At 37.9% G+C, this 13,805-nt stretch overlaps 1 protein-coding gene across 11 annotated transcripts in view; it reads right to left on the reverse strand.

Annotated features, from left to right (window-relative positions):
- ARHGEF7 (Rho guanine nucleotide exchange factor 7) overlaps window positions 1-13,805 on the reverse strand; it is a 115,845-nt gene that overhangs the window by 22,566 nt on the left and 79,474 nt on the right. For all 11 annotated transcript variants that reach the window (XM_038128154.1, XM_038127891.1, XM_038128564.1 and 8 more), the window contains 7 exons: window positions 10,635-10,773; window positions 9,688-9,747; window positions 8,334-8,480; window positions 6,423-6,509; window positions 2,861-2,939; window positions 1,368-1,507; window positions 502-726 (listed from right to left, as the gene is read on the reverse strand). In XM_038128154.1, coding sequence (XP_037984082.1) covers window positions 502-726; window positions 1,368-1,507; window positions 2,861-2,939; window positions 6,423-6,509; window positions 8,334-8,480; window positions 9,688-9,747; window positions 10,635-10,773 — 877 coding nt within the window. The remainder of the gene's footprint in view (window positions 1-501; window positions 727-1,367; window positions 1,508-2,860; window positions 2,940-6,422; window positions 6,510-8,333; window positions 8,481-9,687; window positions 9,748-10,634; window positions 10,774-13,805) is intronic.

Below are 13,805 nucleotides of genomic sequence, written 5' to 3' on the forward strand. Positions count from 1 at the left end.
CAAAATGTGGCCACGGTAATTTACAAGAACCGTACTAAGTTTCAGGAACAAAAGGAAGATGCTGGTCTACCCTTTACCTTAAGGATACAATACATGTTTTGTGAAAACACAGAACAAGAAACTAAAGGTGACTGAGCAGGACCTATCAAAGTTGATCAAGACAAGTTTTGGATGTTATTGTAGGCTAAACACTACAAAGATTATTGAAATTGTAATACATTGGAGAATTTAGTGGCCTACACATGAAAGCATAAAAGGATTTCAAGTTAATTACGAAATGAGCATACAGTACAGCCAAACAGAAGAATCCCTTACAGAAGCGAAGTTTTAATACAAATATTGGACTGCAGATAAACTCTCACTTTTTCCCTTTTCTTTTTTTTAATTTTATGACATTTACAAAATTAGAGGAAAGTCACATACACACAGCCACCACAAAAAAATTCACAACTTCCTACTGAAGGCCTGCCACAGTCTTGTTTCCTGGCTGCTGCCCCTCACCTCTTTATAGCACAGAGCTGCTGAGGGCCGCAGTGGCGGGGCGGGCCGCAGGCAGCTCAGGCTCCAAGGCTTGGGCGTTTTGGGAGGTTCCAGTGGTCCCCAGTTTATGGTGGTGTGTGGAGTCCCATGATGTGAGGGATGAGGGAGAGTATGGTAGGCAGGAGTCAGTGGTATTGGCTTGCTGTCTGAATGCTTGCTGGAGGGAGTCACTGGGTGGGAAGGAAGCTGTAAAACACGATGGGAAAGGAAAAAAGGCATATTATCATAATGGAGACATAGTGTCATCAAGGACTGGTGAAATAATCCCACTTGCTAGAGCATTTCTGTTTATTACAGCTGGCCTTCAAAAAAATTTTACACTAAATTATTTTTTGGAAAAAAAAGGAGCTTAAATTTTTTTTATTGTCTACCACTGTCGGAGCACAAACTAAAGATAGAACAGCTACAAGCAGCCCTGCTCCCACTTCTCTCACCACTAAGGGTGGAGCTAAATTTAGAACCATTCATATCCAACAATTCAAATGCAGAACCCAAAAGAAATTACTGTTTCTCCACAGCCTGTCAAGTACATCACCAATTACAACCTACTGTTCTAACTATGCTTAAAAGATGGTAATGTATGCACTTGGTCAAAACAGAAAAAGTAATGACAATGAACTTTCTTTCACCCCAGTTAACTATTACACTGAGTTTTAAGCATTTTATTCTTTGTTCACACAATTAAAAACAGAATTATCTTTTTACCTATTCAACTACAGTGACAAAATTCAGTTCTTGTTACTAATGGCTAAAAAAAAAGGCTTTCCATGGTGTTATATTTGCCAGACAACCTAATTATAAACTAATTCTGCTCATTCATTTCTTACCGTGTGAGATGGCACAGAGTGAGGTTTAATGGTGGGATTCCCAACAGTTGTGACTTTGGTTTGCTTCTGCAGGTGATCCACCCATTCATGCAAATCTTGTTGGTTGTTACAAGATACTAATATCCTTTCAATCATATTTCCTAGGTGATGGAGAACACCAAGACATAGGAAACAAAAAAATAACAGTTTAGTCAATCTGACATGATTAAAAAAGACACTTCTTAAAACATTATATCCTCTCAATACTAAGCAAAAATTTAAACCATATTTTGAGTACAACAGCATCCCACTTTTCCAGGTTGTAACACACATCGCCTCCATGTATTTATTCTTAGCCTAGCACAGGAGTTCTACTTTTTCCCCTTAACTCTAGTAATTAAGCACAACCTTAAATGACCAGAGTAGGAGACAGGCTCATTTACTAGCCTTCTGCTTCTCCATCTTCCCCAGCAAAGCCAGCACACAGCCTAAAATGTCATTCTGTACACTACAACACAGGAAAAGTTATGAAATAGGAGTTCACCAATCTCTCAGAAGACAGCATAAAATTAAAGCCAAGGCAAAAGTCGCTTGGGAATGTAATGTCAACCATTCCATAAAGATACATAAAGATAACTTTCACTTCTGCACGTAACACCATTTAACCCATTGCATTCCCCTTGAGGTCAGCTTCATGGATTATCACAAAAAACCCTTTTTTTCCTCAATATGAACAATTTTTTTGTGACTCATGGCATTGATATCATACTTCAGACAGTCAAAATTAATTTCTTTAAATGCAACCTGCTTGGATGTAGAACGGATCCAGGAAATTAATGAAGATACGAAACTCCACCAAGGGAACCCTGCACTGTCCTTTAAATTGTCTCAGGACACACATGATGAAATGAATGACTAAACAGATGAAATTACCTATAAGCACAATGGCAACAACCATTAACATCAGAGATGCTTAAAGAAGCATCTTTTTTTCTCAGAAAGAGGTGGAAAATTTCTACAAGAAAACTCTTGCTCAAAGCTCTTCCAGAGCTTGAATTCCTATTCTTTCAGTAAATAGTGTACTGGGAACTGCTTCATCACAAAAGATCTTCTCCAAGGCTGCTGCCTCCATTCATTAAGATACAGAAATTCCAGGATGAATCTCATGCAAAGAGCTCCTTAACTGCTTAAGAGAAGCAGTAAAAAACAACCTCCAAGTAAGGCTCTGGGCAGCCGTGTTACAAAGTCTGTATAGCCACAGGATGGCTGAGGCTGTAAGGGACCTCTGTAGGTCCCCAACTGCTCAAGCAGAGACACCTGGAGCTGGTTGCCTGGGATCATGGCCAGAGAGCTTTCCAGTACCTCCAAGACCAGTCATCTCCCCAGGCACCCTGTGGCAGTGCTTGGTCAACCTCACAATAAATAAGTTTTCTCCTCTGTTCAGAGTGAGCATCTGATGTCTGAAACATTATATGCTTGAATAACTAGTAAATAAAAATACTAATGGGCAATACCTGATATTTCAAATGCATTTTTATGGTTTTCACTGTCTTCTAGCTTTGTAATAGTCATTCCTGTCGTAGGCAGTTTTCCCTTAAAAAGAAAAAAGATGATAACATCAACATTAAATACAAAATACCTAAAAACATTACTAATTAAAGAAAATACTAACTTTGAGATCTGAAAAAAGACGTTCACAGTAAATTGACACCTCACCCCAATGGGTTTAAAAACATTTAAAAATCCATACAAGCATCTCACAGTGGGAGTTTTTCATATGTGCAACTTCTGCAAATGACATCTGTGATGTCAGTAAGTCTAGCTGATACCTATTCAGGCTACAAAATCCATACAAATACAATAGTGATCATTCCTCAGTTCTGCATTCTTGAAACTGAGACCTTCAGGATCATATTACATGACTGGAGGCAACAGTGACTTCTTTAAGCACATTTGTTTGCAAACTGTCTTATTAGCTCCCACAATAAGGTCTGTAGAACAAGTAAATTTATAAAGGAGTATTTCACAAAATAAATGCATCAATTATTTACTTATTTTGAAGATTTATTTCTCTAATAAAGCCACTATTAAATTCCCTCATGGAAATACTTTGAGGGAAAAAAAAAAAGCAGTGAACACCTTCAAATTTCTAAGTTTTCTTCAGAAGAACATACTAATTTTTCAGGAGATCCTATTTTAAACCCAGTCAAGCAGGAAAAAAAAAAGTCCGTTTAGGATAACTTTTTGACCCTTTAGAAACACAGATGAATAAATAAAATTGAGTATTTTTGGGATGAAAGGCTTTACTGAAAATGAAACGTCAAGAAAAGTTCTTTAAGACATCCTGTATTCTCCTGCACAGAAACACTATTCAGCAAATACTGGCAAAAGCACAAATACTATGTACTGCGGAATTTTGGCTCCAACACAGCAGAAAGAATAAAAACCAACTTTATGTTTTCCTCTTTCCTAAAGGCAGCAGAATGGACAAAGGTTTCTTAGAAGCTTCAAAATGAAAAATCACTTGGTATTCTGCAGGCACAGAGCATGCTCAGGCCCAAGATACCAAAGAGAAAGGAGGAGTTCTTTTGGGGCAGCTTCCCCACTGAAGGAAACATGGTGGCCATGTGCACTATTCAATGCAGCTAAAATTTGCTCTTTTCCCTTTTTTCCTATGTTTGCTAGTTCATGAATAACACAGCATAAAACCACAACAGGAGAAACGGGTGAGAACTGCTGACACGGGTGGGGAGGCAATATAGGGAGACAGAGATTACCTGAATCACAAGGCAAGAAAAAGTACAAAGTCAGCAAAACAGAAAACTGAAGTGAACTTGTGAATCATTTGTATTTCCCTTCTTTTAACAAACAATCGTGTAGCCCTCCTAAGAAGTGTGGTCCTTGCTCCTTGTGACTTCAGCTTAGCACTGCTAAAAGTTCCTCCCATTAGCTCCCATGGTAGATATCAGCACTATCAACCAGAAAATCTGAAACCTGACAACAACTGGGCTATTCAGAAAAACAAGTAAGTTGTTATGTAGGATGATGCCTCCAGTGGCATCATTTCCCTGAGAAAGACAGAGAACTGCATCATCTTCCACCCATATCCATCCCAGTTCTGAAATGTGAAGCTCAGAAAAAATGTCCAGGAGGCCCACATGATGCTCTCTAGACATGGGCTCTGATCAACCGTCTCAGACACAAGCAGTGATGAAATAATTTCACCCTGCTGTGAACATGTAGTCATTAAAATCTGAGACATTCTCAGTGCTGGGACTATCACACATGAGGCTGTGAGGAAATTAAGAGTTTTGCTTTTGAGAGATGTTTGGAACATCACTGTTAGTGAACACCAAGAAAGGGCTGTGGCCATTCTCAGTAGAAGCTGAAGACAAATCACAGAAAATGGTTCATTTATTTATTGAACAATGTTGTACATCTAGGCGATAAAGTGGGTGGGAAGAAGAAGAAATGCAAGTGATGGGAGAGGAAAAATAAAGCTTGACAGACTTTTTAATTTCATGTTGCTTGTTAACATACTAAATTTCCAGTCAGCTGCTTTGTAATCAGTACACAAGAATCTATCCTCACCAGAATTCTGTCTGTGGCACTTGGAACAAAGAACTGACTTGCCTTTTCTACTACCTTTTTCCATCAACACTGGGATAATTAGAAGTGCCACAAAGTTAACAAACTTGACTGTCCACTTGAACCACCTAATGCAGCAGCATTTCAGACAAATCCATCTACAGCTGTGGCAGGTAAGGTACGAATCCAAACACAAATTTTGGAATTTAATTGCTCTTAAATTAAAAAAAACAAGTCCCATTTTTGTGACTGTGGTTGATCACACAGGAACACCAAATGACCAAACTTCAGCATTCCTTTGAAGCAGGCAAATGACTGCTCAGGAGAAAGGAATGAACTGTTCAAGTATCTGTTTTATAGAAGCATTTCTAGTAGGTGAAATCTCTGTCTTCTTTTGGAACTTGGTTGCAGTTTTCCTCTGTCTTTTGGTATTTTACTGTGATGCCCCAAACCCACATGGCATTACTTGAACATTTACAAGACTTGGGAAGTCATGGATTGCACATTTGCCCCTCTCAGGAGTCTTTGAAACTATATACCCAAGATGCAAGTGCATCTGTGAAACACAGCCTAGAGCTACAGGGAGCCAAGACAAATGGCATCCCTGCACTACAGCAGCTGGAGTCATTCTGTTCCACCTCTGGAATAGGCCTGTGGGACAACAGCCACAAGCGCTCAGCTAGGAAACTTGGGAGAGAGCTCCAAGACTCTGTCTACCAGCTGTGAGCAGAGTATTTGTGAAGTGAAACACCTGGTGCTAAGGTCCCTAGGGCCACCTTGTATGCATTTCAGGTGGTGTTACACTGGGGAGCCCGAGGCTGGGGCCAGGGACTGAACCTCAGTCCATGTACTTGATCTTTTCCCAAAGTTAGAGCACCTCAAGCTTACATTTGGAGCATGCCTTCCACTTCAACTTCATCCAGATGGAATCTAGCCTGTGAGCCCCAAAACAACTTCTATTCTGTTCTCAATAAACTTCTATTCTGTTCTCAATAATTCAGTGCTCAATAAACAGAAAAAAATAGAAGATGAATTTGGAAAGTGTGCCACCAATTCCAAGATAAAAGACTAATGTGGATGCATCTAAAACTCATGGTAACAGCCTAATTCACACTAATGAAAGCTTAAGGGGGCTGTGCAATTTTGTTAAGTCTCAAGCAGCAGTCAAAGAGCACTAACAAACCTATGCAGCAACACTGGTTTCCCACACAGATCTAAAAAGCTACCAATACTTCCTCTCATCAGCTACTACTAACAAAGTAAAAAAAATAATGTCTCCTTGGTGATAATCACAGCTACAAAGAAAATCAAACCCTGGGCTTCTAGGCCAGAATTTCATAAGACAGATGATCACTTCTTATTGCAGATATTACCTTTTGTCTTTATAAATGAAAAAGTTTAATAATCCTTCCAAGTTTCTTAGGAAATATCATTTGGAAAGAACACAACCCCCAACACATTTTTACACATATAAATGTATTACTTTACCTGATAGATAAAGCCACTCATTCTTGGGCTGGCAGACAACATTAGCAAAATGTTAGGGAAGAGAAGAAGATATCTTTCATTCTTTTCCTTGTTAAAAGAAGAAAATGGAAAAGTAAATACACCATCACAAGTCCCCTCTCCCATTTTTCTATTACTAAAAGCTCTCAGCATTACAACTGGATGACTACTCCACAAATATTAGCACAACGCAAAACTATTTCCCCATTGTATTTAGAAAAAAATTTTAAAAAAAGAAAAAAAGGAAAGAGGACAGAATTACTTATTTTCTGTTTGAAAAGTGCTGCTAACACATGCCTATACATTTTCCAGAAGATTACAGCCTTGTCTTTTAAAACAGGAATTTTACAGTCTGGGTGAAATACTGACATTGCTTAATATGATAACAACTGTGTGGCCAGTTTCAGTAAAACCAAAATTACATACTGGATCTATTTCTTCCTATAATTTAGATGGATACTGTTACAGTCATATCATGACTGTGGTCTCTCAAATTGGAGATCAGATTTTTCAACAGTGGATTATGCCCAGAAGTAGAAAAAGCAAAGGAATAATTAGTATAGTCACAACAAAAGCACTCATTATTTTGTTCTGGTTGTAATTTTCTGGTTTCATGTACAAAGTTATCCACTGGGGTATTTTTATGGAAGGAGGAATAAGTTTACTCTGAATCTACTGCTACAGACAACAAAAGGGAGAAGCATTAAAGTCTGATATTTTAATGACAATGTAAGTACATCAACTGACAAAGCCACCGCCCTAATTTCAAGCATTTTTGCAAAATTACAAGTCCCTCGCAGGTTTTAATGTTTTTAAGTAAATATTTGCAAATGTCGGTATCATTTTTAGAAAGACAAAACCAAACCCAGTTGCTGTTGCACAAATGAAGCTGTCCTGTATCTTGGCAAAAAGCTGCGATGCTAAACAGAAACTCCTAGAAGTCCATTACATTTGACATTTTACCTCATGATGAGAGTGGGGGATGGTGATTTGTTTTGCTGGCTTCAAAAAGAGACACAACTGCAGAAGATGCACTATCAGCTCTATTGAATCTTATTTATTTACTTTAACACCTAACAAAATATCTGAGAGAAAAATATCAAGTGACTAACTTCTAAATATTCAGTCGCATAAACACTTTACTTTTTCTTCATATTTATGGACCTCTTTGTTCTAAGGCAGGAAATGGACTGAATGAGGTTGCAATTCAAAAGCCCTCATCAGATTCAAAGCCTCATTGATTTTTCAGAAGAACAACAAGCAATAAAAACATGTCAGTAACCTGGATAACATTGCCTTTCTGTTAGCACTTGCTTTTAAGAGTGTTTTAACATTAGTTCTGGTAGGACAAGCTTTTCTTCACATTTTTTTTGCTGCTTTCGTCAGAAAAAGAAACCAGACTTTGTCACTTTTAACTTTCTTATGTATCTTATTCTATTTCTCAAAGAGCATTTGGTACTCAAAGTATTGAGTACTTGTATTTCAAAATTTGCTACTTGAGTGAAAAAAAAGTTTGTCTCAGCTTACAACATAAAACTTCAAACCTTTTGCTATTTTAAACACACTGTAATAACTGCTATGCATAATGATCCTGTAACATAATAACACATGGAAAATCTTGTTCAATCATGCCCTCTGAAAAAAAACCCTGCAAAAATCATCTTACAATATTTATAACTGCTGTATTTAGTTACTTTTCAGTAAAGTTTACAGAAGAGACCATCCATCTTCAAGGAATTTTATTTCAGGTTTTGTAAAAAATGCCTTAAAGCAACACAGAAAGATTTTAGCTTAGATTATCATCTCAGAAGCACTCTATTTCTGTCATATAATGATTATAATGAGTTTTAGTCAAAATTGGAAGAGTAAGAGTAAAGATGAGAAGGACATTACCTCACTCCCAGCACACTGAATCATGACTTGGGACATGTAAATCACATTGCCAAGTGTTTTGATGTCTTCTCCCTCCCAACAACGAATAGCTTCTGTCAGTATCTGCAGTTCAAGTTCTTTCCGTTTCCGTACTTCTTGACATTGTGCCTAACAAACACAGGAAAAACATCATCTCTACAAACTCTACCAATTTGGAATAGGTTAAGGGTAGAAATACCACTACAGTTGTATTTACTGCTGCTGTGCTTGTAATATACAGAAGACAGCAGCTTACTTGAAGCACTTTCATTTAGATGACTGCTACCAATATTTTTTATATACTAGTTTTACTAAATTAAATATTACGGCTTTTCAATACATGGACTTCAATTACCATTCCAAATTCAGTCATAGCTCTGTTACTCAAATTCTCTCCTTCCTTTATACTTCAAATTTTGGTATGACTAACCAAAAATGGACATGCTCAGCAGCAAAGAGTAACACAGCTGTCAGAAATACACATCAATACAACGAAGCATCTTTCAGTAAGAAGAGACATGCCACCTGTGCAAACCTGAGTGTTTATAATCCTGTGTTGCTACTTTTATTAAGTAACTCCAACCGGCTCTACTTCTGTTTATTTGAATTTTTCTCAACAGAATTGTTTCCTCTTGTTTTTATAGCACTCAACAGAATATAATTCCCAAACCTCTTCTGAACATTGATAACACTAAATTTCTGATTAAAAAAATAAAAAATGCCATGTTATCATCAGCATACATTCCTAAGAGGAAGCACAACACATTAATACAATCTCAGTTACAATAAACCTAATCATTGTTTGTTGCAGTTGAGGCACAGTTTTTCTTTTTTTTTTTTTTTTTTTTTTGGTAAAGACAGTAGCAGACAGCTTATCTGTTCAAATTAGGCTTCCAGTTCCAATTATTACTAGAAGTTGGGCATCTTCTGAACTTCACTAACACTTTTCTCTTCAACCTCTCTCAAAACCAATACCATTCCCTGAGAAGGAAGGCACATAGAAAAAGAAACGCAGAACATGTACTCATTTTTGTAAAGAAACCCTTCTCAGGACACTAGTCATGCAAGCACTAGCAGAAAGGGAGATGAAGTATGATGAGAGGGCAGACAAAGAGGTGCAGAATACTTTGCACAACTCCTATACCAATAGTCTACTTACTACAGCTCCCCAGCAAATTACCATCCTCAGCTCTGCCTACATACAACATTGATTTCCAGCCTTTTACAAAATTATTACACATTTATGAAAAAGCTTCACTTTTCTAAGCAGTAGAGTAAGATGTAATTAGACAATATTCTACTTAAAATATATAATCCACTCTTTTATCACTCTTACAGAAAGATTTTTGAAGGCAGTCATGGATTTTTGAATATCTGGACGATCTGGATGATAATCCTAAAAAAAATGGAGAAAACATACATAAAAGGTTCAGTTCTAGCAAAATTAATTTTAACAATTGTTAGAGGCTTAAAAAAAAACCCAAAATAAACAATTCTGCAAAACTGAAGTTGTAGACTGATCTAGTCTCTTCATGGCCTTCTTATATTAAACACTGGTGGGTCTGGCTTGTAGTAAAACTGCAGTCACTTAGCACAATCCTAGTTATACTTAAAACAGGACCAAAGAAGTTTTACAAGACTTAGTGGATAAGAGATTTTAAAATCTCAAGAGAAAAGTATTAACAGAATTTTGTTTAGCAGGTTAGCTTTGTCACAAAGGTGATTTCCTACAGACTATCTAGCACATTCTGCTGTCACTGGCAAACCAATCTGTGTGACAAGACCCCTACACTTTCTATTGCTCTCTTTTTTTCCCACTCCAAACATATAACCTATAAAACGCAAAGGTGAAAAGAGTATGTCCTCAAACACCTTCTTGTCCTGTAAAGATCACTTTTGGACAGTGCTCACTAGAAGTCAGAGGGACTATTTTGCCAATGTGTTCGACATACTGAGGTGAAAAGCAGCACTCCCTCTGCAAGATAAAGTGGCCTTAAGTAGAGTGCAGTGGACACATTCAATGTCAAGTCAACTGAAGACCCTGGTAAGACTATTCTAGGAATGATGATTAGCTTCTCTGGATAGTTTTACTTTAAATATTTATCTTTTACAGGAAGTTTTACTGCACTGACTTTTACATAAACCACTGCAGCCTGTAGTTTAGAAGGCTGACTGAAGAGAAAGCAAATGCAATTTTGGGTCCCATCATGTTTGACATGTACCTTTAAAATAATTGTTGTCAAATCATCATTAAGCTGGAACATAAATGCTGATAAGATATACCTCCATGTGCCTTTCAAGTTCTTTGAGTAAGGTGGGGTATTTATCCAGACGCATAAAAGGTTTGCTGAGGCCCGTGGTCAGTACAAGGATCCCAGGGCTGTTTGCACCTTTCATCTCCATGAATTCTCCTAGGTCCTCACTGTGTACACAAGATATTAAAGCAAATTCAGATTAAACTGTCAAAACAAATAAATTACATAGGATTCACAATTCAGTCTTTCACCTGCAATGAAGTATACCGATAAAACAGGAGGCCAAATGAAAAATTAATTCAAATACAATTTAAGTGCTGTGACCAGTTTGTGTATTAAATAAAATACAGGAACAAAGCTATGTGCAGATTTGGGACTCAACCAGGAAAAAACATACAGGAACAAATCCACTGTTCTAGATAACCAGTGCTCAAAGACAGTTCCTAAATGCTGCACCATTCAAGCAACAATTACAGAATAAAGCTGTATTTGATTACTCAGCTCTTTATTCTAGTAAAATGACGTATGACCTTAGAGGTGGATTACACAAGTAATACACAAGCAAGAGTCAAATGCTTCACATGCAATTAAAAAAGGTATTTTCACGTGTCAGGCACTAATAAGAAAGCAGAAATTTTCAGAAGTTCTTTTTCTCTTGTATGTTTAATGACCTCACCTTACATCCAAGGTGTTAATGCAAAAAAATTACCAAAATTGATACAAATGGTAGAAATAATCACCGAGCAGTCTATTCTCTAATGAGCTAGGGTTTCATTAAGTGTGGACTTACTCAACACACATCTTTTCACAGCAAAGCCACTGCAAGAAATCCATTCTCTCCATGTATCATGAATTGCTACTTCCCCTCTCCAGATATTTTTGTTTATTTGAATAATTCAGAACTGGCCCAGCCCTGCAACTTTTACAGCAACTCAGTTAAAACACCAGATCTGAGAATTTCAGCTCCCTTTGCTATCAAGGAAACAAAATAGCTATATCTTCTGCTTACAGTGCAGAGATTTTAAAGGACTGTGGTGGAGGAGGACTAGCTTTTCAAGCGTTTAAATCACCAAAAACAAAATAAGCCCCCTCCATTCAGAATGGAATATACAGCAGCATCTGGGCTGATTGCCAGGCTTCATAAAATACAAATTGCAAAGGATCACAGAACTCTAAAGGCAAAAATCTATGTAAAAAATACAGAAAGAAAGTTATTAAAAATGTAACATCTTACTACATTCAAGACACACACACACACACTCCTTCCCATTGCAGAACAAGTGACATTGATTATTCAGGTCATTTGTCCAAATAGATGAAGACAACAGAACAAGAACACAGACATGGTGCTTAGGGGCATGGTTTAGTGGTGGACTTGGAAGCGCTGGGTTAACAGTTGGATTCTAGCTTACAAGTCTTTTTCCAACCTAAATGATTCCACAATTCTATGAGCTGTGACCTTCCCATCCCAATATAAGTGCTCTACCCACCATCCCACCTGGATCATTCACCTCCCAGACACCAAAGTTTCCCCCAGTTCACACAAAAGAAGGTACTTTTCCATACAGTTTACTCCAAGTTTACTTGTCTTCAGATTAGTTAACTGGAATTTACTTACACTACACCTTGCTTATGTATATCCAGCACTGTTTCTGAATTGTCAGGTCCATCATCATTTTACATCACCTCTTTGAAGAGCTTTCTGTCCCCACTGTAAGGAGGCCCAGGCTCTCCTCAGTGTATCTCTTTGTGCCATTTCAGCTGCATTTAACTACAGAGTGCAGAAAGAGTGGTGAGGGGATTTCTCAACATCTGCGGCGCATTTTAAAGATGCAAAGAGAAGAGCTGGGCACATTCGGGAAAGACCTTGCATGCCTCTTAAGCAGGATATATCAGCAACTCCTGGCCTTCTAAATCAGCTTGCGACATAAACAGGTTTTAGCCAAAATTAAAACACCTTGAAAAACTTCCTACAATAGCTTGCATGAAGGGTTATAATAATGCAACACAGATGAACCTGAGTACTTTTTGAGCTTAAATTTAAATTTAAGTAAAGCTGGCCAGCTCTGAATACCTAGAGGCTGAAGACCTACTTTGCCTAACTCTTTCTTAATCACAGCCCTTGCTTAGCATAAAATCACACTACTTCAGAACTTGACAGCTGACTGCAGTGGCACCCTAAACAACACTACAGATTTTGACTTGTAACTGTGTCTCGGGTTTACCACTTCGTGGTCAAGTATTCAGGGTAATTCCCCGAAACACCAGGCTGTATGGCTACAGTGTGGCGTCACCTCCTCTGCTCCTGACTCAGTTAAAAGGAAAGAAACTGTTTCCAGTAAGTAATAAAGGTATGACACCCATTTTACACAGGAAGCTTTACCAAAGTTCACCGAGGAAAGCCCTTCTGCCAGACAGCACTCACTGGTTTTAGGTTTCAATTCCCTATGTGTACGACCCTGATCATGTGCAAGTCACTGCTTTTCTGTTCTGTCCATTCATTGCACCTGTAATCACCCCCACCCATTGCAGCACCATAAAGTCAAGTTACACACAGTACTTGATACTTCATCTTCTTAAAGACATTTCCTACAAGAACCCAAGAGGAAGTAGCTGTTTAAACCCATTCTTTGCATTTTGTTTGCTTCAGACACGGCCTCTGCTGCCTCATTCTACCAACTCTGCCCTTTTACAGTATCTGCTAGTCTTCTCCATGTCAGGCAGCACAATCCATAAGTGTATTACACAGCTTCTGTCACCCCTACAAAGCTGCATTTTCCACAGGATGTGCCAATCTCAAATACCACAGGCTACCCAATTTAACACTGTTCTGAACAGTCCTCATTTTTGCCCTTAGACTGCTAAGGAGTGAAATACCCCATTCCTAATTACTTCAGCCATCTCCATACTGTTGAGTGCATACAAATGCATTATACAAACAGTATACAAACAGTATTTGCTGAGCTATCCACTCAGACAATGTTTGCACTTCCCCCTCCCCGTTGTTTCTTGGGGTTTTTTTTAATGCTTTTACTGTAGGAGAAACTATGGTTACCGTTTCACCTACATTCACATTTCTAATTTTCATTATCATTGTTCCATTTCTTCAAATTCAGCAAAGTTGAAAGATATGCGAAAAAACATATGAAAGATATGTGAAAAAACATTTACTGTAGCTTGAATTAAAAATGACTTCTTG

The sequence above is a fragment of the Motacilla alba genome, chromosome 1 (assembly GCF_015832195.1).
Source record: "Motacilla alba alba isolate MOTALB_02 chromosome 1, Motacilla_alba_V1.0_pri, whole genome shotgun sequence".
Taxonomy (NCBI): Eukaryota; Metazoa; Chordata; class Aves; order Passeriformes; family Motacillidae; genus Motacilla; species Motacilla alba.